Source organism: Alosa sapidissima, chromosome 2 (assembly GCF_018492685.1).
Source record: "Alosa sapidissima isolate fAloSap1 chromosome 2, fAloSap1.pri, whole genome shotgun sequence".
Taxonomy (NCBI): Eukaryota; Metazoa; Chordata; class Actinopteri; order Clupeiformes; family Clupeidae; genus Alosa; species Alosa sapidissima.
In genome coordinates, this window is record NC_055958.1 from 16,017,808 (window position 1) to 16,043,410 (window position 25,603).

The following is a 25,603-nucleotide window of genomic DNA, read 5'->3' on the forward strand; positions in this document are numbered from 1 at the left end:
AATGTATCCTTATGTTGAGATGTTCATTCTCTTTGCCCTAGGCTATCATTTGTGCGCGAAGTATGTTTCAATTAAGACAATACACAAGCTATTTTTTATTGTTGTAATATTGAACGATTTCATGAATAAATTGTGGATTACGGCTGGCGGCGCCACTGACCAAGGCCACAGTAGCCTGTGAACCTCTGATTTTCAAAGGGAAATCACGGCGAATGCAAGGGCAACTCTTCTCTTCAATTTCCCTTCCAAATTACTTTTTATTGTCTGAAGACATCTATCGCAAGAATTTAACATTCTAACAGCAACAGCAAAGCAAATGCAAGCTAACCAAAGTGCAGTCGGTTCTCCCGCCATGGTTTTTGAAATCACACACCTGCTGTATCTGAAGCCCCACGCACGCATAATAAGGCCTACGACTATCACTCTACACGCCCCCTGTTGCACGTCACAATTTACTATAGCTGATCCTGCCTTCTGGCTCCCCAAAATGCCGCATTATGTGAACAGATCAGCAGGCCGGCAAATTTTCACCTCGCTTTCAGACACAAAAAGACGGCAAAAAGACGTCTCCTTTTCCCGCAAATTTAGCGGGATCTCTGTGTGAAAAGGCCTAATGATGTTCAGGTGGATGATTTTACAGAAGAGCATCTACAACCTAATAAGTGTTGATGATAATGTGCTTAGTAGAAAGAGAAAAAGAGAAAGAAAGAAAGACAGAAAGAAAGGTTTTATTAGTTTGAGAAATGTTTTCCCCACTGCTCTTGTGAATGTTTCCTGGAACATGCAACAAGCCAAAACGGTGCCATTTTACAACTAATTTACTATTAAGCCAGATGTGGATTCTTCAGTCGTTTCCGACTTGTCCATTCAGCTGTTCTCAAGAGTAACAAAATACTGTGACGACGAGAATACAGAACGGCCGGCAGTATCAGATTAATGTTTGTGTGGTCACCAAATCGAGAAGACACATGCATCAACTAAGCCCAACACAATGACAATATATCGATGCAGCTGCTTCTCATTTTGCCAGAACAGATGTGCTGGCTGTTCCACTGTAGACAGGCTGAAAAACAATCAATCAGCAAGCGCGGACAGTCCCTCGGACTGTCCAAGACACTGCGTTTTTACAAGAAACACTGCGGACTGTCTTAGCTGTATAAAACGTTTACGGTGTTAAAGAAATGGTACAGAGAGAGTACGGAATGAGATGTGTGCCACGCTCACAACTCACACTGCGTAGGCCTACTGTTCCAAAAAGTTCGAAAAATTGGTATAAGTTCCTACACCTGACCTGTAAATTGTTATGAATGATTTTTTTAAACTCTTATATCGCGCACATGGCTGCTCGTTTCTGCCCTCTACTGACATTGACTGGAGAGACAGTTGACAATTGTGTTGAAATATCCAGCCAGTCTTCATTTTCAACTTTAATTTCAGAAAGCAAGGTTTCGCGAACCCGCCTAGAGAATTATAAAACGCTATGCTACAAATAAGTAAGAGGTAAACTAACGGGTTGAAATTAATGTGTCACTCATTCATAGTTCATGCACGTAGCACAGGACCGCGTTAGACTAGGCAATTCCACTGAGGCAACAGCTTTCTTCTCACCAATTGAAAGACAATTACTAGAAAAGCTTATACACAGCCTCTGTGCAGCCATCGCAACCATGTGCGGTCTTCCGAAATGTGGTAACCACTAAAATGAAAATTTAAGCTACAGAAAAACTATGCGCATTTCACCGTCTCGATTTCAATTAAACTCTTTCAGTTATCTTCTACACTGCTTACGAACATCTTTGTCCGCTGTAGAGCCTACAGCTACCCGCTAGGTACGGTCAGTCTCCCTCATTTGCTAAAAATGAACACAAGAACATATTTTGTACTGCGCTATTTTGTGCGAAAAGCTTTAAATAAATATAGTGTAGACAAACGATATTGTTCTTCAGTCAACATAATGTAAATTTCAAGATACACAGCGTGATCGTAATGCTCTAGAAAACAATAAGTCGAGACGTCAGTCAAGACCGTTCAGTGACAACCATAATGCAAAGAGTTTCACTTGCGGCCAATAAAAATGAGGTCCTTTTAAAAAATAATAACCAGATTTTTGCCAAACAAAGTAATTTGTTGGTGCATGTCACTGAATTCAACGTGGAGCATTATCCTGAATAAAAAACAACCAGTGAGCAACAATGGTAAACAAAATACGTTACAGAAATCAGTACCAAAACATGCACAGACCACATGTCATGGAATAAAACTAACAAGTAGTATAGCCTACTCTAGTCCACCAAAGAAATAATAATAAACGAACTTGACAGCCTTTGGACCGTGACAATGTTACGGTTCTTGAGCCCCCCAAAACCATTCTGATCCCAGAAAGATACGTGAGTGGCAAGTAAAGCTGCATCCGTAAGAATAAAACATCTTCCGCCAGCATGCTGTCTTTGTCGTTAGATATGTAGACAAATATATATATATATATATATATATATATATATATATATATATATATATATATATATATATATATAAATGAGATACCAGCAAATGTACCTGTCACTGATGACTAATTTGTGCTGTAAGGTTATGTCGATATAGGCTGCACTTGATAATATAAATCTACATATGCATTAACGTAACGTTACTTTTACGCATGCATTTTCAGCTAGGCTATTATAATAACATCCTTGCGGAGGTTATCAGGATTCCGAGCTCCTACCCATGCACGTGAATGTCCTATAAATTAACAAAAAATACTAATATCAATATTAAGCAACACTTTCCATGACTCGATGCCTGAAGTTACAATTGCTTACCGTGAATTGTCTTGTTATATGCGTTTAAGATGTGCGGTGAATACTTTGACAGTCGGTGACTGACTGAGGATACAAAAAGTTCATTGAAGTCTCTTGTTCTCAAGACGTGACCATTGCGTTATCTGTTATAAAACAGTATAAAACGGAAACTGGCACTTACCTTTCCTTGTGTTGGTTTTTCCTACAATTTGTAACTGTGATGCACTGAAAAGAAAGAGATTTTGGTCCTATCCTCTGTAGTGATGTATCCCGGTGATGTCTACGCTTCGAACAGGACGACCTGCAGCTGGTAACTGTGCGCTCTTCACCAGATGAAACCACTACAAGACTACCTGCAACTGACGCAAATAGGGGGGGTTCAAAAACATATGACGTTGAACTAGAGCTATTTCGACGCGGTCCAAATATTTGTTTTGATATCCATGGATCGGCGGACAATTATTTGGGGTTTAGCCCTTTACTGTAGTAAAATCGTCAGTTTCGAAGTGTTTTTTTGCGCGAACTTAACGTACACCCATTTGTCAAGATGGACTCGCCCATTTTGATCTTGTATGAGGTGCCAGAGCAATTAATTAACTGTTTGCGCTCTTTATTTCTTTTCACGAGAAGTTTTATGAGACCTAACTTAACATAGGTTAGATCAAAGAAAAACTTTTTTTCAACTTTTTGTTTAAAAAAAGAAAGAAATCAGGCACAGTCATTTTACCGCTTCACTGAGTCAGAAAAAAAATATTCCAGATGCAGTTTGGAAACCGTACAAATTAAGTTCGATCTGTTACCTCACCGTGTTCCACTACATGAAAAATAATCTTATAGGAACGTCAAGAGAAGCGTCGCCCATCAAAGCATGGCCCTTGGGAATCTTTGGTCATTCACAAATGGGGGGGGGGGGGGCTTGATTGTCGACAATTTTAGAAGGCTGTGTTATCAATACTCAGCCCTGTTGCACCTTTCCAGGTGGTGGCACCAGGTAGCGCTATAGCTTCCATGAGATAGTGGACGGTCTAAGGCTTTTAAACATTTAAAAAGGCTGTTGGCACTATCGCCCTAAAATCAGAGCTTGAAGTTTGTAGTGGAATGCATATTAATCGCATCAACAACAAGTATGAGAAGCAAACGAATCTACCCACGGAAAGACTAGAAGCCTATTAATATTATATTTATAATAAAAATACACATTGTTTTTCATTCTTAACGCAAAAAAGCACCCAGCACTGACACTAAAGGGTCTGCTTAAATACATAGCTGCCGGTAGTTCCACGTTTGCAATTTGCTAATATATTCTCTAGATAACTACATTTCCCAGGAACGTTTCCGACCTTCTTTGGAATCACTGGGAAAGGAATTGCGCCTGCGCAACCAGACGTGGCAGCGGTATCATGGCTTCTTGGACCCGCCACGAGAGACGGATGAGAGATCTCGAGATGTATATTATCGTTTTGCTGGTAAGTCGCCAGTTCTTATTGCAATACTTTGGATTACCACCCTGTTACATGCAACCATATGGCAATGGGTTTCTTCTGTTAATATCTGATAGTCATCACTACTCGCAACGTAGCCTTTTTCTGAAAGGTAAAGTTGACAGTCAGAGAAGGACAGACCATTGATCATTTGAAACCGAAGTTGGCGTATCAACACCCATCGAAACATGATCATTGTTGCATCACTCTTACCATTCACTTGTATTTTTGTTAAACATGTCTGGAGAAATCCAAATCTATAGTACGTTAACGAGTGTCATCATTATTGTGTCGTCAGTTGCCTCTCGAGCTCCGACGACTTCTTAACTCGCCCTGGACTAGTTGGAATGTGTATGTTGGGCGAAAATAATGTTGGATTTAAGGACGTGAATTTCAATCCGAGGTGGATTGTTGTCGTTGAGCTTTATGTATTTTGCCTCAGAAAAAGGCAGACTTGAGTGGAACGCACACGTCCACTCACTGGCCCATGATCTTGTGACAGGGATGAGATTGCTACAGTGTATCCAGTGATGCTTCAGAAATGTATCCAATTACTTTGACCTTTCGTTGGTCTTGAGCAAAACCTTTTTGGTAGGCGTGGTCAGAAATTTTGTAGTAATATGCAGAAACCTGCTGTCGACAATAAATGAATTAACATTTCTCAATTTTCACTTCTCAAAACTGAAAGTGAGGAATGACTAACATGGGTTATGTGACGTCCTCAAGAGAGCCACTGGCTGCTGTTTTGAACATCTTTGTCCTCAGTAGACCAGCTAATCTAGCTCTCCTGACAGTATTTGCAGTGTATCAAATTAGGCAGGGTCTATTGTAACTGTACTGCCACGTCAGTGAGATCTGGCACTCTGGGACCTTTCCTGTTCCACATCCTGTTTTGACATGACAAGGCAAACAAAGGTGGATTCTCAAGAGTGCTGAGGAAGTGGCCACGCTGTTGGGTGAGAGGGTTTTAGAGAGTGGACCATTCTGTCATGCAGAGGCCATCTGCACAGCTCCCCCCCTGTCAGAGGAATTCCTCAAATCTCTTAATCTCAGAGAGACCCCCCCCACCCTCCTCCTGCTCTGCCACATAGCCACCACAACTGCAACCACCAGGGCGGCCAATTCTGGGGCCACCCCACCATGGCAGTGGTAAGTGCTCTCTGCTCCGCCTCAGTGTGCCTTGGCTACGAATACCTAGCGCTCTTTATTCCAGGTGCACTGTGTCCACTTGCCCTCCCTGCTCGCATCAGTCACGCACGGTTGAGGTAGGGCTAATGTGTAGCCATTGCCATCGCCAGGTCCTTCTCTGTGCTTTGTCAGCTCAGCATATCAATGGTCAGGTTGCAGTGATGGACAGTTATTGGTGGTATGGCACCCACCCCCTACGAGAACACACACACACACACACACATACATTAACTAGGGTCTGTATAGTCGGCTCATTAATCAGGAAAATGATTGGGCCCATTCCACAAATGCTGGAGCGGAAGTGCTGATTCAGTGTGGTGGCCTATAACTGAAGATGGGATGGTATCTATTATGCAGATTTGTCACCGACACGGGGAGAGGAGGAAGCGTGGCGCATCCTCGGCATGACGCTGTTTATTAAGGCCGATGATTCGCTCATCAGTGTGGATGTGACCTTGATACGTTAGGAGTGTTCTCTCATATTCTCATTAGATCAGGTGTTCCCAGTCTCTCTGAAGGTCAATCCACGTGGAGACTTGCATACAAAGATGGCGGTTTTAACATTGAGTAAAAAGAACCATGGAAGGCCCTCAGACGCATCTAAGTTGTAGAGTTCACAGAGTAATATAGACAATCGAAAACAAAGTAGGGAAGATGTCAGAACATATCACTGGGCACTGCAAGAGTGAAAATATCTGTTGGGGTCATGTCCTCAACTCTATAAGCCTCTGTGGTTAAAACAGAGAGCAGAATGGATGACCTTGCCAGCTGGGCAGACTAGCGAAGGCCCATTCATGCATTTTTTATGCATTTTACAGCTGACTCTTAAGGTAGGCAAGCTGGAGAAAATGACGAGGGCAAACAGTGATGCGTGCCGTCTCAGATGTTTGCGTCTTTCCAGTGGGGCTCCTTTTTTGCTCTGCGAGCTGCAGGCTCCATCACGTAACATGACACACATGAATGAGAGCATCTGCTCAGTGTCTGAATGGAGAGCTGGAGGAGAATCTTTTCCAAAGCAGAACGACAGAGAAGGGTACCTTCACACTGCAAGGGCTTGGAGTGCTAATCCGCAGGTTTTTTTCTTCCCCATTTGCATTTATACATTAGTTGCTCCCCAAATCTCCTCTGCACGTACAAGCAACAGTGAAGTGAAGCATCTAATAAAGAAAGCTACTTTACGAGGAAACCTGTCGACATTTGCGGCTGTGGTCTCCACAGACTGTGCAAACCAGGTTCTCTGGTGCAGTATTGTGTAGAAGCAGGATTTTGTTCTGAAATAGATACCTGTTTATAGAAGACTGTTTTTTACATTTCACATGTGACAGAGCACATGGTGTCCATGTTTGTAATGTTTGATGCAATGCTCTCAGTGTCACAGTGATCACAGAACATACAACAGTTTCCTAGAATTACAAGGTCAGAGACTACAAACTAAAGCGAATGATTGTGGAACGAGCTGCCAAGTTCCATCAGAGCAGGGGCGTCCCTCTCTATCTTCAAAGACCTCTTGAAGACACAACTCTTCCAAGAATACCTCCTCTCCTAGCGCTTATGACAACCTCACACACCTAATACACACTTACCCACACTCTTCACTCTCCACTTCCCTCTTTTCCCTCTCTACTTCCTCTTCTACTTCTCCTCCTCCATACTTTGAGTACTTAATATGTAGGCACTCCTATCCTCTAGTGGTAGTTTTGACAGATACAGTGTTAATTCCTAGCTATAGTCTCCTCTGCACTGTAGTTTAAACATGTGGTGTTCTGAACACAGAAATAACTAAACGGTATTCGTTTTGTAGTTGTGCCATCTGTGATTGGTAATGAGACAGTGGAGGTCTCTGATTGGTTTGTTCACCAAAGTATAATCAGTATCCGCCTCCGGGGCGCTCTCTTGGTATTGTGATGTTGGCAAGATAAGTGGCTGTGTTAATAAAAGCAAACTTCGATTTCGTACCCTGCCGTGTGCTATTCCAGTTGTCTGCTTAAACAAGTTTCAGAACATTTTATTAGTGTGCAATACACGACAAACCATTATTCTAATGCTGTAGTTATAACTCTGTAGTTTAAAAGTTTAAATGTTAAAAGGCTTAAATGTTAATAGCTTAAATGTTATTCTATTGCTGTAGTTGTAGCTCTGTGGCTTAAATATTAAAATGCTTAAATGTTAATAGCTTAAATGTTATTCCATTGATGTAAGTCGCTTTGGATAAACGCATCCGCCAAATGAATAAATGTAATGTAAGTACACAATGTTCCTAAATATTGTTTTGGCATATTACCACTGATTTGGAGAATCAGTAGGCAAATTATCATGATCATACAATCAGAACATATTGAACCAGTTGTGTGGTTGCCCAGCAACATTGCTCAAAAAGTTTCCCCATCCACGTTAGCACTGCACAGTTGAGGGGTAGTTATACAGAATAGGATTTACATGTTCGCTCTAATTTTGTAGTGTGTGTCCACACAAGACCTCACAAGTTCTATTTTAGTCTTATGTTGTATTTGTTTTATATGTAAAGTTTGACAACTCATCTGTGTCTATAGTTCTTGCATATACTTCTCATACAGCATTGCAGCATAGATTATTTTAATGAGTGTCCTTTTTTACTGTACCCATTACATTCTTGCACTCTTTGCTTGTGTCTGTTTTTATGGGACTGTTTGTTCTCCAGTTAATCAGTAGAACTAAGAAAATAAGCAGCTCGTCTGGACATAGCAGGGAGGAAAGATGATCATGTATACACTTCCAGATATATCCAGATAAATCCTCTGCAACGCCTCTGCTCTGTCTGCATATGTATTATCACTGCCTATCATATCAGTGGACGTTAAACTTTAGTGACCCCTCCGCCCTTTGGCTGATTGTTCTTAGTTATTTGCTCAAGGTTGGTGCTGTACCAGTTTATCAGTCAGAAGCAATGTTGCGCGACACGGACGCATAGAGCAGTGCTCTCTTGCTCACTCTCCCATCATCCTGCAGTGTACAGTAGTGTGTGCTCTCCTGGTGAGGGCTCCTTAATGGATGACTGCAACAAGGGCAGCCTTGTGTAGGCTCCTGTGTTATTAGCATAATGCCCCCATTCAACCCAGTGGCACGGTGAAAGCTGAAAAGGGGCTGCTTTTGTGACAGGTAGGGACCGTGATGATTGCTAGTCGTCCGTGCCCTCTTTTTCTTTGGCGCGGCCAACGCTCCTTCCTCTCCGACTGTATACGTGTGAAGAGATGTGGGCTGGACCAAAAAAAGACGGGGGTGCTGTATGGACTCTGCTATACCCCCCCCTTTTTTTCTTTTCTCCTTCTCACAATACCAGCATCTCTCTAGGGTTCGTGTCCACAAATGGATAGAACTGCAGGCCGTTTTTTGACAGCCTGCCTGCCTGCCTGTCTGTCTTTGAATATGTCTGGGGCAGTCTAGCACCTTTAGTGTTTACAGAGCCATGTCACCTGTGTTACCCAGCTCAACTATAAGCTTTTTTTTGTGTGTGTGTGTGTGTGGGGGGGGGGGGGGGGGGGGGGGGGGGGGCAGCAAGGCAGCAAACAATGTGCCTAAATCTGCCTAAATGTGCCTAAATCTGCCTAAAATGTGTACTCTTGTTTGTACTGCATTGGAAGTGACACCTATCTAGTTTAGGCTAAACTCATTGATATGGATTTGTGTGTGTGTGTGCACTGTGGGCTACAATGGGTCTGAAAAGCTCAACACCTCCTTTCACCTTGAGTTTCATGCCATGCTGCTACTGACCTTGAACACACGCCCTGCTGTCAAAGGTAGAGAACTTTCCTGTGTTGCATGTTGCCATTTTACTTTTCCCTGCCACCCCCATCCTGTCTTGTCTCGGGGCACTGGCGAGAGACGACATGAGTCAGTCGCACAGGGGTCAGGTGTGGTTTGGTGCCTCAGAGTGTCCTTGGCCTAATCAGTCCTGACTTGTCACCTTTGTGTGGAGCTCTGAGGACCATCCCCAAGGGCCATCTTCTCCTCGTGTGATTAATGCTACTTGGCTACTCCTCCGCTGCTCTGCTGAGGTGTGGACAGGTGATGGGTTCCATTCTCTCTCTCTCTCTCTCTCTCCTATCTCTCTCTCTCTCTCTCTCTCTCTCTCTCTCTCCTATCTCTCTCTCTCTCTCTCTCTCCTATCTCTCTCTCTCTCTCTCCTATCTCTCTCTCTGTCATCTCTTCTTTCTTTCTCTCTCTCTCTCTCTCTCTCTCTCTCTGTCATCTCTTCTTTCTCTCTCTCTCTCTTCTCTTCTCTTCTCTTCTCTTCTTTCTCTTTCTCTGTTCCATCATGTTTCTGTAATTTAATTCCGTGTTCTGATGTGATTTTCCTGAAGTACCCCCTCACAGAGTGTGTGGAGAGGATCAGGCACATGCATTGAATCAATCAGTTGGAATATTTTATGACATCCGGCCCCTTTTTCACTCCCGCCTCCTCTCTCCCTTTCATCCCTCTCTCTCTCACTTTTTCTCTCTCCTTCATTTTCTCTCCCTCTATCACACACACACAAACACACACACAAACACACACACACCCTTTTTTTGTATTTATGGGGGGGGACACAACATGTTAGTGGGCAGCAGCCAGCTTCACCAAGCAGTGAGCTGAGGTGTTTGTGAGGGACAGCAAGTAAGGCCATCCTTAAAAATATTTTCGTTTGCCGTAACCCGACCGACCCTGTCAATTTAGAACCGACCCAAATATTTATTTTTTTCCCCTTTTAGTCCGACCGACTTGCCGGTTGTAAACAACCAATACAAATGCAATAAAATAATAGTTATTTTAGTAGGCCCAAGTATTGTGAATATAAATTACCTACATGCAAACGTGGCTCACTTAAAAAAAACAACCTGTGGCGTCATCTCTACACCATTGGTTTTACGCATGTCACTTCGTTTCATTCACACAAACTGATAACGCTGTTACGAAGTTCTGGAAGAACTGTGGCCAGATCTTTTCTCATCCCTTCTCCCCCTAGTCTAGCGGTGACCGTGTCGGAGTATTGAAATTGGTTGTGGTCTATTCAGCATTTCTCAAAATATGGGTCCGCAACATGGAGACTGCTGGTCCGCGGAGTCGTGGAGTGAAATTAGGCCCGGTGCTTCATCTGATAATTTGCTGCGCAGTTGATCAAGAAACCGCGGATCGACGAAAAAAGAAAACAAACGTTTCTGCTATCGATGTCATTAAACATGGAGCCCTACAATTAAGTGGTGGTATGAGCATTCATTCAATGAAACTAATCGATAACGTTGGTATCAAAGCTCCGCTTCAACCTGTTGGAAGGCTATTTATTTATTTAACGAAACTTAATAGAACGACGTTGTTTTTTGGAACTTCCTTAGAAACAGAGCAGAGCAGTGTATAATACACTGTATAGCATTGAGTATTGTATAGTCAAATTTCAATATAACGTGGCCAAGAGCTATTGTAGCCTTCTTTCTGGGTACATGTAGATGAGCCCTATGACCCAAAAGTCTGCCATGACCGGGCCTCAGGTCAAAGAAGTTTGAGAAAGGCTGGTCTATATAACCTGCATCAGAATGAGGTTTGCAATGGTGCGCCTGAAGGCACGGGTTGAAGACCCAGTCAGTTACGTCACGATATGCACATTTGTGTAAATTCATTCCTAGGTAATCACCATGACCAAAATTGAACTTTTTTTTTTACTTTGAATCTTGAAAAAAAAAAAATATTGACCTACCTACCGACCCATTTTTAATTTTTTTTTTTGGCTGTTACTGCAAACAAAAATATTTTTAAGGATGGCCTAAGGGCCAGTCTCTCACTCTCGCTGCTCTGCACTGGTGATTCATCCTTCACACCCACCCTGCTTTCCCCAGGTGAGGATGTGTGGTCCGTGGTCATCTTATTATGACCACATGCCTGACCATCCCTCCCATTCAGCCCCAGCATATGCTTGGCTTCCTCTGATGTAGTGATTTCATTTTTTTTTCTCTCTTTTTTCTTTTCCGCTGTAGATAATCGTGATTCATAGTTTCTGTCCTCACCGTTTTCTCAGTGAGGCGAGCCGTTTAATTAGCCTGGCTGGGCGAACAGAACAGTGCGTCTCAGACACGCTGTGTTTTTTTTTTTTTTTTTTATGGTGGTGGGTGTGTTGGGAGGAGGGAGTGTCAAGTGCCCTAGTCATTTTGTGGGGTTGTGGAAGGTTGTGGTCCATGATAGCTATTCGTTTTAAGTCGAGCTTAGATCAGACAAGCTCCTGTAATCCGGACCCTCTCCCAGCCTGCCCCTGGGGTTCCATACCCAGGCTGCTGATGGGTAGGTGAGGCTCGGTGTCACCAGCCCTGCATCTCGTCACGTTCCTCCGCTGCACCCCCGCTGATGGCCTCTTTATCTCTGGAGCCCCCTTATCTCCTCCGCGCCGCTCCTCTGAGCGGATTCTACGCTCCACGGGCCTGCTGAGGGGTACAAGAATGTTTCAGGTTTTTCTGGGGCTGTCCCCGAGCCCCCCCCCCCCCCCCCCCTCCCATCCTCCAAAACCTTAGCAATGACACAGGGGAATTTTAGCTTGAGCAAGCGAGTTCCTGTTTTGTGCGCTCCAGTTATGGCTATGCTTTTCTTGCCGTTTGTGTATTTGAATGTAATCTCTCAGCAGGATTATGCAAAAACTACCAGGCCGATTTTCAAGAAACTTTGTAGAGCAGCTCACCATGACGGGCCGAGGGAGAACCATTACATTTTGGACTAATCCTAATCAAGGGGTGACTCCGGGACTTTGTTTGTTTGTACTTCCTATAACATCTGCACACTCTGTGCCCTTCTACTGTAGTTTCACCTCTGCTTGAAGGGGAAGTATAAACTGGTGGAGAACATTCTCTCACGTGACACTGTATTCACTAACGCAGATGTGGTATTGTCCATTTTGCTCACAATTTAGAGCAATTTAAGAGCTAATTTGTTCGTTATAAAAAGGTGAATTTGTAGTCTGTTCCCTAATGGATGGCTTGGCAAAATCAATTGGTGTACAGTCAGTGAGAATTTGACAACACCATTTATTTCACTGCATACAAGCGCCAGTAATTCAAGCTAAAGGATTCACTCAATATTTTAAAGACAACACAAGTCCACACAAAGGTCTCTTGTATTGATTATGTATCTCGGCGTGTCATATTTTTGCATCTGCTATATTGATAGAAAGAATTGCTTCTGCAGTGTATCAGCAGAAGCCTTGTGATTTAAACTGCACTGGTCTGCATTCCTCGTGTGTGTTTGTGTGTTGAAACTGATGGGCTCTTTCAGTCTCCTGTTTTATAGATGCTGTGCTTGTGTTGTGTGATGATGGAAGATGACCCCATGTAACTGTGTTTCCTCTTTTTCTTTCTTTCTTTCTTTCTCTCTCTCTCTCTCTCTCCTTTTTCTCTCTCTCTCACAACTGTTTCCTTCTCGCAGATCTGCGTGGTGTCCACACTGCAAGCGGCGAAGGTGTCTCCGCTCATTGAGAGAGTCAGTGACCACAAGGACTTTAAAAAGCTGCTCAGAACACGCACCAATGTCCTGGTCCTCTACACAAAATCTGGTGGGTACACACACACACACACACACACACACACACACACACACACACACACACACACAATCGTCCCCCCAACTTGACCTTCCTTCCCACTGGTGTGACACACTGTTAACACCAGGTTGTTGAGTCAAAAATAGATGTCCTAACGTACTTGTGTGTGTTTGTGTTTGTGTGTGTGTGTATGTATATGTGTGTGTGAGATCATCTCACAAATGGACAGATTTTAACAGATTGGATTTTTTCCTCTCTCTCTGCAGGTTGAAGTTTTTTTTTAAACACTCAGAAATGCACTGTTGACATCCAGAACGGCGCAGTAGGGAAACATCCTAATTCAGCCAAGAGCATGTAATTAGAAGCTCGCCCTGCTTTTGTTCTGCAGTGGCAGCTTGTGGCTGCGTTTATTCCTCTCCACGGTATAGCGATCGCAGGAGCTCGTTCTAATTGGCCGTGTCCATTCAGACTGTTTGCGTTGCTGTCTTAAGTGCACAGCAGAACCGAACCAAACCCCAAAACTGTAGCCCAGCCGAGGAGCCACATCAGACCCACTCCCTGCTGAGTTATCAAGGCAAATCACACTGCGGTTAGCAAAGAGCTGCGTCGTCACACGCCACGCCATTCATAAAACATTGCTCTCTCTGAGCAGAGGAAGAGACCTCAAACACACACACACACACACCAACTGGAGATTTATTTGTTTCATAATTCACTGCCCATTTCAGCAGCGTGAGGTCAATGGATAAGGCTCGGTGCAAATCGAACGCTGGCTTTGATGGATGGCCTAGCCACGGCTCGCTCATCCTCTCAAGCGGTGTGTGTGTGTGTGTGTGTGTGTGTGTGTGTTTGCTCTTTTTTCATCTATTTCCCCTCGCGCATGTTTCCCTTTTCCATTTAATTTCCTGCTCTCTGAAGCTCTCTGTTGACGTCGACATGACTGCTGGAGGTTCCATAGGGAATACCCAGGCATTTAGAGAGTGTCTGTCGTGCAGAATGTCAACCAGCCTTTTCATTTTAAAGAAACACAAATCTGTGTGGGAGAGTGTAGTGTGTGATACCCATTTGAGTTTGGTGAGATGTCAAGATCACCCATCTTTTTTTCCATCACCATGATATGAGAAGAAAGCCACAGATAGTACTGGTGGTGCCCCTGTTCTAAATATAGGCCAAAGATGTTCAAGTGATTTGTTTTTTACACAGTGTTATTTGTTTGTGTTAGAAAATAGAAGTTTAAGAATGCAGATTGAATATCCTAGTGAGTTCCGTGTGAAAACGGTTATTGCCAATAGGTCTACATTGCCTCTGTAAATAAAATCATGTGATCAATTAGTGATGTTATTGTTCGTATGTGAAAGAGAAACAACAATGTTTAATCCAAGCTCTTTTGAACTCCACAGACAAGTCTGGAGATACCAAGCTCAAGCTTTTGTCAGATGTTGCGCAGGCCGTCAAAGGGCAAGGGACCATCGCCTGGGTGAATTGTGGGTAAGTTTATTGATATAGTCTATATAGAATACAGACTATGATCTGATTTATGTACCGGTAGTAGTATAAGCCACCATTCCCCATGCATCATGACATGGGGCTCCTTTTCCAGGAGCTACCCCAGTGCTACCACTAAATCATGTTACACGCAGCGCAACCGGTGTCTTATCGCTGCCAACTATTTCTTTGGTCCTAAGCCACCAGATTCCTCGAATTTCCCAAAGGCAATGTGGAGCCTCTGAAGTCGCTGGTTTATATTTCAAGCGAGTCTGTCCTGCCACCCCCCTTCGGAGCAGCTCACCGCTGAAGGGGAGAAACGGGACTCTTCATCTATAGTTGGCGGGAGGGAGAAAGAGAGAGAGTGACCCTTTCTCTCTCGGCAGCTCATGAGTCACAAATTTGTGCTCGATGCTTCACTCGCACGTCCTCTCCTCCTCCCAGAATCCCTTGCAGCAGATCTGTCAGGTTTCAGGGCAGAGACGCTTTAAGATTAGGTTTTTGTTTGGAACGTTTTTATGCTATAGGTGTGGTTGCCTTTGAAGAAGTCTTTCAAGGTGCTATTATCCACATGCTATAGAATTGTATTTTATGAAACCACTACTCGTTTATTTTTTAATTTGATAAAGGGATTTTTTTTCTTTCCCATACCTCCCTACAGATAAAATTAAACCCCACTGTAGCAAAAATAAACTTTTTTACCCTGTCCATTATGTATTTTTGATTACAACACATATTATGAGTAAAACGAAAGAAGCAGTAAACACCATTTCTAAGTGTTTCTAGTGTACATGGGCAGTGTGCTACTTTACGTTTCAGAAGAACAACTCGAACAACATTTTTATTAGTATTTGTGCTCAAAACGAAATCATATGTTTTATGGTCATGACTCATATATGATGCAACGCGCTCACACTTACTGAATTGCTGGTTTTAACTTAACTAGGTGCTGAATCCCTCATATAGTGGTAATGTATGAAGTAAGCAAGGACGGCACTCTCAGTTCTCTTTCAAACTTTGAATCGCCAACAACGGACGTTTCGGGCTGTTCGGGCTGCGCCCTTCAGCGAATTGCGATCGCCATTAAATGCTGAAGAAGGGCGCACAGCCCGAAACGTCCGTTGTTGGCGATTAAAAGTTTGAAAGAGAACTGAGAGTGCCGTCCTTGCTTACTTCGTACATGGTCATGACTCACCATGAGTACAGGCATGAAACAGATTTTTCGACATGTCAATGGAGAAAATGAATGGGAAATTACTTCCAGAACCGGAGCCGTTGTGTTGGGCGGTCACTGTTGAGCTTGTACAGTGTGGGGTATAAGGGGGGGGGCACATACTGAACCGGAGCCGTTGTGTTGGGCGGTCACTGTTGAGCTTGTACAGTGTGGGGTATAAGGGGGGGGGGGGCACATACTGAACCGGAGCCGTTGTGTTGGGCGGTCACTGTTGAGCTTGTACAGTGTGGGGTATAAGGGGGGGGGGGGCACATACTGAACCGGAGCCGTTGTGTTGGGCGGTCACTGTTGAGCTTGTACAGTGTGGGGTATAAGGGGGGGGGTTGTACAGTGTGGGGTATAAGGGGGGGGGGGGGGCACATACTGAACCGGAGCCGTTGTGTTGGGCGGTCACTGTTGAGCTTGTACAGTGGGAGCCGTTGTGTTGGGCGGTCACTGTTGAGCTTGTACAGTGTGGGGTATAAGGGGGGGGGGGGCACATACTGAACCGGAGCCGTTGTGTTGGGCGGTCACTGTTGAGCTTGTACAGTGTGGGGTATAAGGGGGGGGGGTTGTACAGTGTGGGGTATAAGGGGGGGGGCACATACTGAAGACAAGGCAGAGGGAGTAGAGATGCATACAAGCCGTTCGAAAGCCATGAATAGAATTTTTAATGAAGAAAAAAAATGTATGAATATATATCTTTCAGGAACTGTTTCTATGGATTAATCAGTGGCTGGAGTGCATCTTTAAGTCTGAAAGTCTGTTGTGTTGGCATGAAATGAAATGAAATGTGTTGGGATAAATGCAGAGACCAAATTTCCCTCACGGGATCAAAAGAGTATATATACATACTGAATGATGGCATGAAGGCAGCCCCACATTCCTACCTTCATTTATTGTGCACACACGTGACAGGCAAGAGACTGAGTATAGACTGTCCTTACCCAGCCTGCATAAAGCTTGGGAAGTAAACATTGGGCAGTGGGAGGACCGCATGCTTTTAAAGCATCTGTTCAGTGCCATCTCTCGGCTGTGATTGATTTTCTGAAGTTAATGGCTGCAGGCTGAGAACTCTACTTTGCAGATGTTCCCCAGGATAAAATAGCTACAGGCTAAGCACACAAGGAATGGTGTAATGAATTGCGATTCGCCCCCTTTTGTTCTTTTTGCCGCGTTTTATTATCATTATGAAATTTTGTATTATTTTCGTGCTATTTCATTCTGAGATAAATCGTGTTGTGTTTTTGAGTGTCACAAGTGTGTGTGTGTGTGTGTGGAATTGATACCAGGGTCATTGCCAAAACAAAGCAGAGTGTGCCAGGGGAATGATGACGCTGCACAAGGACAGTGGCTGTTAGAAGTGCCACCCTTGCCATTTTCCAGTGTATTGTTGACATATTTCCTCCAGGTGACTGCAAGATGAGAAACTGCCTCCTTGGCCATCCAGATAGCAGCACCAACTGAACAAGAGAAAACAAACTGAACGAGGGAGGGAGGGAGGGAGTGAGTGAATGAGCAAGGGAGGGGAGGGGGGACCTATTTCTGTGGAGTTTTATTTCAGTAGGATTTATTTAGAATTTCACAACCTTTCACAATAAATGTTGACTCAGGGCCAGATGTACTAAGGCTTTTGCGCCCACTTCAGGCGTATTTGTTTCGCAACGTGCGTGTAAAATCATTGCGAGGTATGTAACAGGTCGCAATGATGTAAAAGCGCAAACTGCCTGTCGCAGGAGCTGAACATGGCTAGTTCCGTATTTCGTGTCATACATATGCATTCATGGGAGGATCCAGGGGAAAGTGGGAGTTGGCGTAAAAAGATGGGAGGGGAAGCGTAAAGAGCGCTTAATTATGTGTTCCGCGGTATGTACAAAGACTGCTCCTGAAAGCGCAGGTGTTAATCCAAATTGCAGTTCAATGCGTCAATAAGAGAACCTTTCAAAGACAACAGAATCGCTATTTAGAGCACCAGTTTTGTAAGTATTTGTACTATCAAAAGCAACCTTAACTTTTGTTGGCCTTTTGAATGTCTTACTTTCACGTTATTCACTTAAAGTTTCCTACTTGCTAGATTTGACCAATTTTCCATAGCCTACCTGCACAAGTACTTTGAGTAAAACTACTGATCTTCATTATCTCCCTGCTTGTTGACATCTTATCATGTATGGTATAATTTCATGATCGCTAAACGTTTGATTCTTTATAATGTTCTCATCAGTTAACTTCATTTAAAGCAGCACCAAAGAACTTTTCCTCTGTCGCACGCACGCTTTGTTTATCCAATGGCTTTGTAAATAACGATGTCCATACACAAGGTAGAATTTGTTGCATGATTTTATGAAAGTAGGCTATGATGTATTGCGACATCATGCAAGTCAAATTTGTAGCTTCTTATGTCTCATACCATCGAACTACAAATCCGCTACCCGATCTGGCAAACTTACATAGTGCGGTTATAGCCGATAGAGGGCCGCGAAGCGAATGCAGAAGTGCCATTCACCCTGTTACGAGTTGATGAACCACGGAAACAATTTTGGAAACATTTTTTTAAGGTGCAAAAAACTCTTTGGTGTTGCTTTAACTGCGCTTGTATAGGCTCTGCCATTCAGTTGTGGACGTTCGTAAATTGCGTTTATGGGCGGAGAAAGGCGCAGTTTACACTAGTTTGATAAATACGACGGAAACTTGGGTCTGACAGCGTTCGCAATCTGCGGTTTGTCCATGCCGCTGATAACGCTACGTTCGCAAATGTACATACATCTGGCCCTCAGAGAAATGTTTTTCAGAGCAACTTATCTTCCCAGGGCAGCGATGAAGTGCATCATGATGAGCTTGAAATGCGGTCTCGTCTTGTTTTCTCCCCCTCACTCTTCTATTTGTGGATAGAGTCTCTTCCCTGCAGGGGGGCACTAAAATCCACCGGGAAAATTCTGACGGCTCTCTTAAAGTAGGCCTATAAAGGTTTACATATAGACAGTTCCAACGAGTTCCACAAACCATTTATCAGCCTGAGTGGCCCATTAATTACAGTAGTCATAGGCTAGGCTATACATATCAACATAAGACTAGCTTGTGCTAGTTTCTGCAATAACGTCAATGCTTTAGCTCCGCTAACCTTTCTCTATGCCTTCCATCCATGTGTAAAACAGCAAGCAACCACGCAAATCCGTCGACTGTCAAAAATCCTGTAGTTTTCCCATAGACAGTAACAGTTTTCCTCGAACTTGATCGCTTGTAGGGTCATGCCATTAGACAAGGGGCCACTCATTTATCCCCCTACATTTCTGTAAATAGACTTGACCTGCAATCGGTTCATTGGATAAACCAGAAACTCATTCCCCATTCCCAGGAGGCTTTGCTCCATTCTAGCCTAGGCCTGCGTTCATTTAAGAATAAATAACAAATTAAATTGTCGTTTTTTTTTATTTATGACCATGCAAGTTCTGTAACACCTGAATAAGACAAAAATTAATTAAGATAAAAAAATTAAGGGTAGCCTTCACAAAAATCAGCATGGGAGAAATGAATGTGCAAGGTAACCATGAATGACATAGACAGTGAGCAAGTGGTATACATTTTGGTTGGACTCCCCTGTACATTGAAGTATAGATCTCGGAGATTTTCGCGGAAATGTTTACATGAATATCTTATGAACGACTCGGGGCCGCGTTAAAAGCTAAGAGGGCCGGCCCACACCTCGACCGGCCCACCGGGAAAACTCCCGATCTTCCCGATTGCCACTCCGCCCCTGCTTCCCTGCTAGGGTGAAGGCCCACAACAATGCCTTGCAACACTGCCTCCACCCTAGCAGGGAAGAGACTCTATCCACAAATAGATCAAGCGAGTTTCACATAATGGTGGAGCAGTTATAGTTTCACCTCAAAGAAAGTCCATTTTCTCTGAGAGTGCACATTCCCACCTGAATGCACAAACATTTTGGGGGCTACACTTAATGGCTGTGAATTTGTTAATTGGGAAAACAAATTGCCCTTTTGTGTTTTGAATTTTTTAATTTTTTTTCTCCATTCCATTTGTTTATTTACTTTATGCCTCAGGGTTAAAATGGCTAAACATGGCTTTAGCTAATTGCCCGCCATCCCCCCCCCTCCCCCCCATAGTTTTGAAAGATTTTTGGTTATGAAATGCACACTTCCTGCATAGCCCTGTTGCTTGGAGACCAAGCTCAGAATCAGTGTGGAGATAAGGTTCACTATGGGTGGAGGAAAGGGAAATCATCCCCATATCCGTGTCCTCCACTGAGAACCTCTAGTTGGCAAATGTGTGACTCACTTCACTTTTAGTTAATATTGGCGCTGATCCACCCACCTTTTATTTTTCAAAAAAGAATTAAAGTGGGCGTGAATTGCGAAGGAGGCCATTAAAGCTCTGTGGGTGCCCACCCAGGGGGGGGTGGATGGTGTGATGTGTCACGACCGCTCGGCCCCATTCTCGACCCCGCCACTGCTGTTGTGACTCAGCCCGTCTCGCGTGAATCACATCCCATGCTGAGATCCACCATCCCTTGGGGGTCTTCTCACCCAGGCCGGGGCACAGGGGCACAGGGTTGTGGGGGCACAGGGGTGCTGAGGGTGGGAGGGTGGGTTCAGCTGCTCATGCGTGACTCATGCAGAAGGCCATTTTCATTAGCTGAAACGAGGTAGGCAGAGCAATTTGAGAGCTGCGTCACATCACACAAGTGGCGCGCATGCTTTGTATTGTTATCCAGCTTTTCATCCGCTTCCATTGTCCCGGTCTGCTCAGCGAATGTGCTCACGCATTGGCATATATGCTTTTTGTGAGCGGTGTAAACAACAAGGCATTCCCGAGAGACCGCTCATTCGATTGGATGAATGAGAGAATTGGGTCTCGTTAAGAAGTCATTATTTTCACGTTTTCTGCGCCGAGGCGCAATCTGCACATGAGACGGTTTTTCTGCAGGTGCTGCCAGGGCAGAAACACTGGTGTTATTTATAAACGCTGTTTAGGTGAGTGAGTTCTTCTGCTGATGTTTCAAGTCTCTTGCTCCTTCAGAACAAAGATTCCTTTAAAAGAAAACAGAAAAGGGGGGTAAACTATGCTTGTTTGCCTCAAAGTTATAAAAAGTAAATGTTTCTTAAGTCGGTTTACCATTTTAAAAGGCCTCTTTATGAAATTACCACTCGTTCAAGTGGTAATTTAATGATGGGATTCTTTTTTCCTTTTCCATACCTCCATACCTCTCTGTTTTAGATGCATCACACAGTGATAAAAAGTAAACGTTATGGTTCTTAAGTCAGCTTGCCATTTTAATCAGACAGATTTGGAATAGTGTGTTTTAGATGTATTCTGTTGTTTTAATTCACATTCAGCACCAGGCCTCTCTCTTCTCTCTCTCTCTTCTCTCCCTTCTCTCCTCTCTCTCTTCTCTCTCTTTTCTCTCCCTTCTCTCCCGTCTCTCTCTTCTCTCTCTTCTCTCTCTCTTCACGGTCTTCTCTCTCTTCTCTCTCTCTCTTCTCTCTTCACTCTCTTTCTTCTCTCTCTCTCTCTTCTCTCTCTCTCTTCTCTCTCTCTCTCTCTCTCTCTCTTCTCTCTCTCTCTCTCTTCTCTCTCTCTCTTCTCTCCTCTCTCTCTTCTCTCAGTGCCGAGTCTTGATCAGCTCCGATGCAGTGACACACAAAGTGGCTTGCGATGGATAGCCACGGCTGTCACCCCAACAGCAGAAACACGGCCATGTTTGGACCATAAATAGCCAGAGAGTTGCCATCTGTGCTTATGAGTCAGCATGTTGGCGCTAATCGAGTCTTCCCCCACCTGACAGCCTGTCCCGTCCTCTCCATCACAACCTCCTTTATTTTGAATCACTTGTTTACTTTTTGCCAGAGATCAGTTCTGTTTGAGGGATGCGTAAAATCTACTATTGATGTTTTATTTTCTTGTTGGCAACAGAAGAGTGATGAAAGTGGGTGGAGATGGCGGGGCATTTGGAGAGGGGGGGGCAATTCAGGCTGTTCATTGTCAGGGAGGTAACCGAATTCTACTTCATACTTCATTGGCTCTCTGTTTGCTTTGAAGACTCCAGATCTCTATGGTGGATTCCTGCCAGGCTTATTTGTTCTTGCATAATACATTTCCACGCTCATTATCACCAGACATAGGGGAGTATTCTAATCCAGAGGACCATGGGGTAGGTGTGAGTAGGTGGGTGGCTCACATGTAGTTGGCAGCAGGATTGCTCATTTTCTTTGCCAGGTACTAGGGGAAACGACGTGCATGTTTTCCAGTCATCATGGCGACGACACCTCTGGCTCGTTCCCCTCTCTCACTATGGACACAGCTGCGGGCTTCGTCGCCATTCAACGTCTTTGTGATTAATCCAAGCCCTGCCCACAGAGAGAACACAAAAGCAAGTGAACAAAAAAACACTAAAAAACAGTCTGGTGCATTCAACCCAGAACTCTCCTTCTGCCTACGTTTCCCATGCCCCCCTTCCTTCTCCTCAGTGGGCGCTTTCCTCGGCGATGCTAAACAGTGGCACATCAAACATGAAAGTTCTCTCCGGCTACAGTTGTAGCAACGACTGAAGCAATTAGTCACCGTGAATATGCATTTTGCTCCATAAGCTCGAGGGGCAATGCATAAGCGGCTGGATTCTGCATTTAGCAGGTTCACCTTCAGGTACAAAGAGCCAATGAAGCTGGGCGGGTGGGAGTTCTGGTTGCCAAAAACCTGTGCGCTCCTCAGGCATTAGCTTATTGCTGTCGTCATCTGTCACATTCCATAATCTCTCTTGTATTGCTCCCCTAGCAATTTGTCTAATGTCACAGGGCGTTTATTACATCACCCTTAATGTTTTTGGGGACCCGTAGAATGCCCTGCCGGTCGATGACAAAAGCACACGGGGCCGTTGTTAAGTGAAGTGTAATTAGATGTGAAGCACTCTTGCGTTTGCGTCTGTTGTTCTCAGAAATAAAAATGGGTTTGGGTCGGCACGTTCCATTTTGCATCTCACCTTGTGTATAGACTGTCCCATGCCATCTCTGTCAAAGAGAAGAAAAGTTTTAGGCTTCCTTTTCCAGAGTTTAATACCTCTTCTCTCCTTGCTCTCCTTTGCAGTGACTCGGAGGGTCGGAAGCTGTGTAAGAAAGTGAAGGTTGACCCCAGCTCCAAAAAAGGGGGAGTGGAGATGCTCCATTATAAGTGAGTAGATCAAGCACCTTCTGCTGGAAATGGAGACACTCTGAGGTTTCAACATCTAAAATGTACAACCACAAAAAAAAAATGTTATGAAAGACCATGGAAACTGAGACTTTTTTATTTTTCTATTATCATCATTATTTGCCACACAGGGATGGAACGTTTCACACAGAATACAGCCGCCCAGAAACATTTAAGGTAATGTGATGAGCAGTGACAAAAATTTTCTTTTTCCTTCCTTTTACCCTTTTGACCTTTATGCCCAGCACTGACAAGTTTCCTTGAGTATGTTTTCACCTGTGCTATAATGGCATCTCATTAAAGTGGAGCAAATAGAAGTCTATCTTGTCTGATCACCCCATTAATTAGCTGCTCGTATAAAAGTGATCTGTTATTTATTTGTAGCGCCCCCAGTGACGTACATTGTTGTGACATGCTGCCAGTGAGCAAGCTAATCCAGGCATCTTCTGAGTGGTTTAATTAAACAGGGCCGAGGCGAAGTGTCTCAGCCATTTACTACGTTGTCTTTATGATGGCTCTGTAGCTGTTGTCTCTCAGTATTTGCCGCCAATGTACACAAGTCAATATCAACAACAACAACAACACTGCCATCGAGTATTCCTGTTTCCGCACGCATGCAGACACACACACACACACACACACACACACACACACACACAATTAACTCCCAGTTGTTAATCAGAATGGTGTCACCTCCCGATGGGTGAGAGATTGTCAGTGCAATTATCTGTGAGCCTCATGTGGATGAGCTGAATATTTTTCTAATGAGCGGATTTGTGATCTGTAAAGACTGCTGATGATGATAAATGAGATGGGCTCCCAGGTCAGCTTGGATGGGTCAGAGGGAGGGAGAATGAGATGTGCTGTCTTCAGTCTCTCTCTTTCTCTCTCTCTCTCTCGCTCTCCTTCAGCTGTTTTGGCTAAAATCACCCAAGTTGTACTTTTAATGTACTTCTTTACATTTCTTTACATTTCTTTATTTACCAGATGTAATGTACTTCTTTACATTTATGTATTTAGCAGACACTTTTGTCCAAAGCAAATTGCATATCTCAATTATCTTACAAGGGCCATTGTCCCTGGAGCAACTTGGGGTTAAGTTCCCCCTTGCTCAAAGGCACAAAGGTTGAAGCCAGGACTTGAACCTACAACTTTTCAGGACACTGTATGCTAACCCAGCTCCTAGCCACTACACTACCACCACGCCAGTTTGTACATCTGAGTGGATGTTTGGGGTCTGTTTGTTTGTTTGTTTTTGTTTTTCCAGAGCCTTCAAACTACAGTATTATCAAAAAGTCCCTTGCCTAGAGTCAAAGGTTTTCATGGTAGGGATTTGAAGAAAGGTTGATCTGAGAGGAATGCTGTAAAAAATCAGAGGAATGCTTGTACAATTCAGTAATATTTTAATTAGCCGGTAGTGATTAGGACTTCACATTGCCCTGAGGGCATACTCTAGTAATGCTCGTGGTTACTGTTGATTATGTAACTCCACAAGTGTTTGATTAACTTCACAAGTGTTTGATTTTTCCCTGTTTTGCTTCTTCTGTTAGTCCATGGTGGCGTTCTTGAAAGACCCCACAGGTGCGCCTCTGTGGGAGGAGAATCCCGAAGCCAAAGACATAGTCCATGTCGAGACTGAGAAGGTGAGTTTAACAAAGACATCGTCCATGTCGAGACTGAGAAGGTACGTTTAACAAGCGCTGTGAGGGACTAGAAAAAAACGACGTTTTCACCCTCAACACTGTAGCAGTGTCTAGTTTTGAAGAGGCTCGTCTAAACAAAGGCAGCCTTTGAGATCTAGGGCATCAAGTTGATATCCACTTTCACCGAGGCTTGGGCCTGGTTCTTTCATGGAAGTTGGGAAAAGATTGTCTCTTGGGTATTTTCTTCCAACGTTTACAGACCATCAGGACCAACTCATTCCAGGAAGACTTTTGCCAACGGTGTATCAACAGTGGGGATAAAAAAGAGAGACGCGCAAAAAGATAGAGGAATGCAAAGTTCGGAGTCAACAAAAGCAATCTAAAACTAACCGCACCCTCCTGCCGTAAGGCCTCGCACTCCGACGCAGCAAAGCTGCATGCGGCTCACAGTAATGTCGGGAAGACGTGCTGTTCTGCTTTCTGCACATCGGAGCCTCAGATATTGACGTAGTTTGCCGCGGCGTCGTGTTGACAGTCAAATGAGGTGGTAATGAGGCAAGAAAGTAAACAAAATGCAGGAGAGGAGCACCCCCCTCTGGGTCTGGGCCTAATCCTCTCACGCTCCGGCAGACGCGGAACGACACAACGCGTGTGGCTGCAGCGAGCGCTGGCGTGAGAGAAACGCAAACAATCGATCAGGTTCCCGATATATGCAGGCAGCCGTGAGGCTCCCCTGCAGCTCGGCCCTGCTGTGATTTCAGAACTACAGGGAGGAAGTGCCGGCGCTCACTTTTGGAGCATTTACACTCTTCTCATCCTCATCCACTCCAGTCAAACGACAGAACCAACCCCCAGACCTGACTATCAGCGCAGAATGTGTTTTTTCCCCAAGTGTGGTGTCAAATTATAATTAACTACTTCGTAATCAGAAGAATTATGACAAAGCAACAGGATACTGCAGAAGGTGTAGCTTTAATCCAACATTGAGTATGGGTTCGCGAAGCCAACTACTAACATCCTGTCTTACACAGCTTATATACCTCTTTCCAGTAGCATCACTTGTTTTGAC

At 44.1% G+C, this 25,603-nt stretch overlaps 1 protein-coding gene and 1 long non-coding RNA gene across 2 annotated transcripts in view; one reads left to right on the plus strand and one right to left on the minus strand.

The window, feature by feature from the left end:
* LOC121704081 overlaps positions 1 to 3,685 on the minus strand; it is a 49,278-nt gene extending 45,593 nt beyond the window's left edge. Inside the window, exons 1-2 of the long non-coding RNA XR_006030225.1 lie at positions 3,604 to 3,685; positions 2,980 to 3,151 (exon numbers count right to left, since the gene is read on the minus strand). This is a non-coding gene — a long non-coding RNA (uncharacterized LOC121704081). The remainder of the gene's footprint in view (positions 1 to 2,979; positions 3,152 to 3,603) is intronic.
* A 456-nt stretch (positions 3,686 to 4,141) lies between these two features.
* Positions 4,142 to 25,603, plus strand: part of pdia5 (protein disulfide isomerase family A, member 5) — a 48,254-nt gene continuing 26,792 nt past the window's right edge. The window contains exons 1-6 of the mRNA XM_042084675.1: positions 4,142 to 4,264; positions 12,882 to 13,008; positions 14,397 to 14,484; positions 22,790 to 22,873; positions 23,023 to 23,068; positions 24,442 to 24,534. Coding sequence (XP_041940609.1) covers positions 4,199 to 4,264; positions 12,882 to 13,008; positions 14,397 to 14,484; positions 22,790 to 22,873; positions 23,023 to 23,068; positions 24,442 to 24,534 — 504 coding nt within the window. The 5' untranslated portion in view covers positions 4,142 to 4,198. The remainder of the gene's footprint in view (positions 4,265 to 12,881; positions 13,009 to 14,396; positions 14,485 to 22,789; positions 22,874 to 23,022; positions 23,069 to 24,441; positions 24,535 to 25,603) is intronic.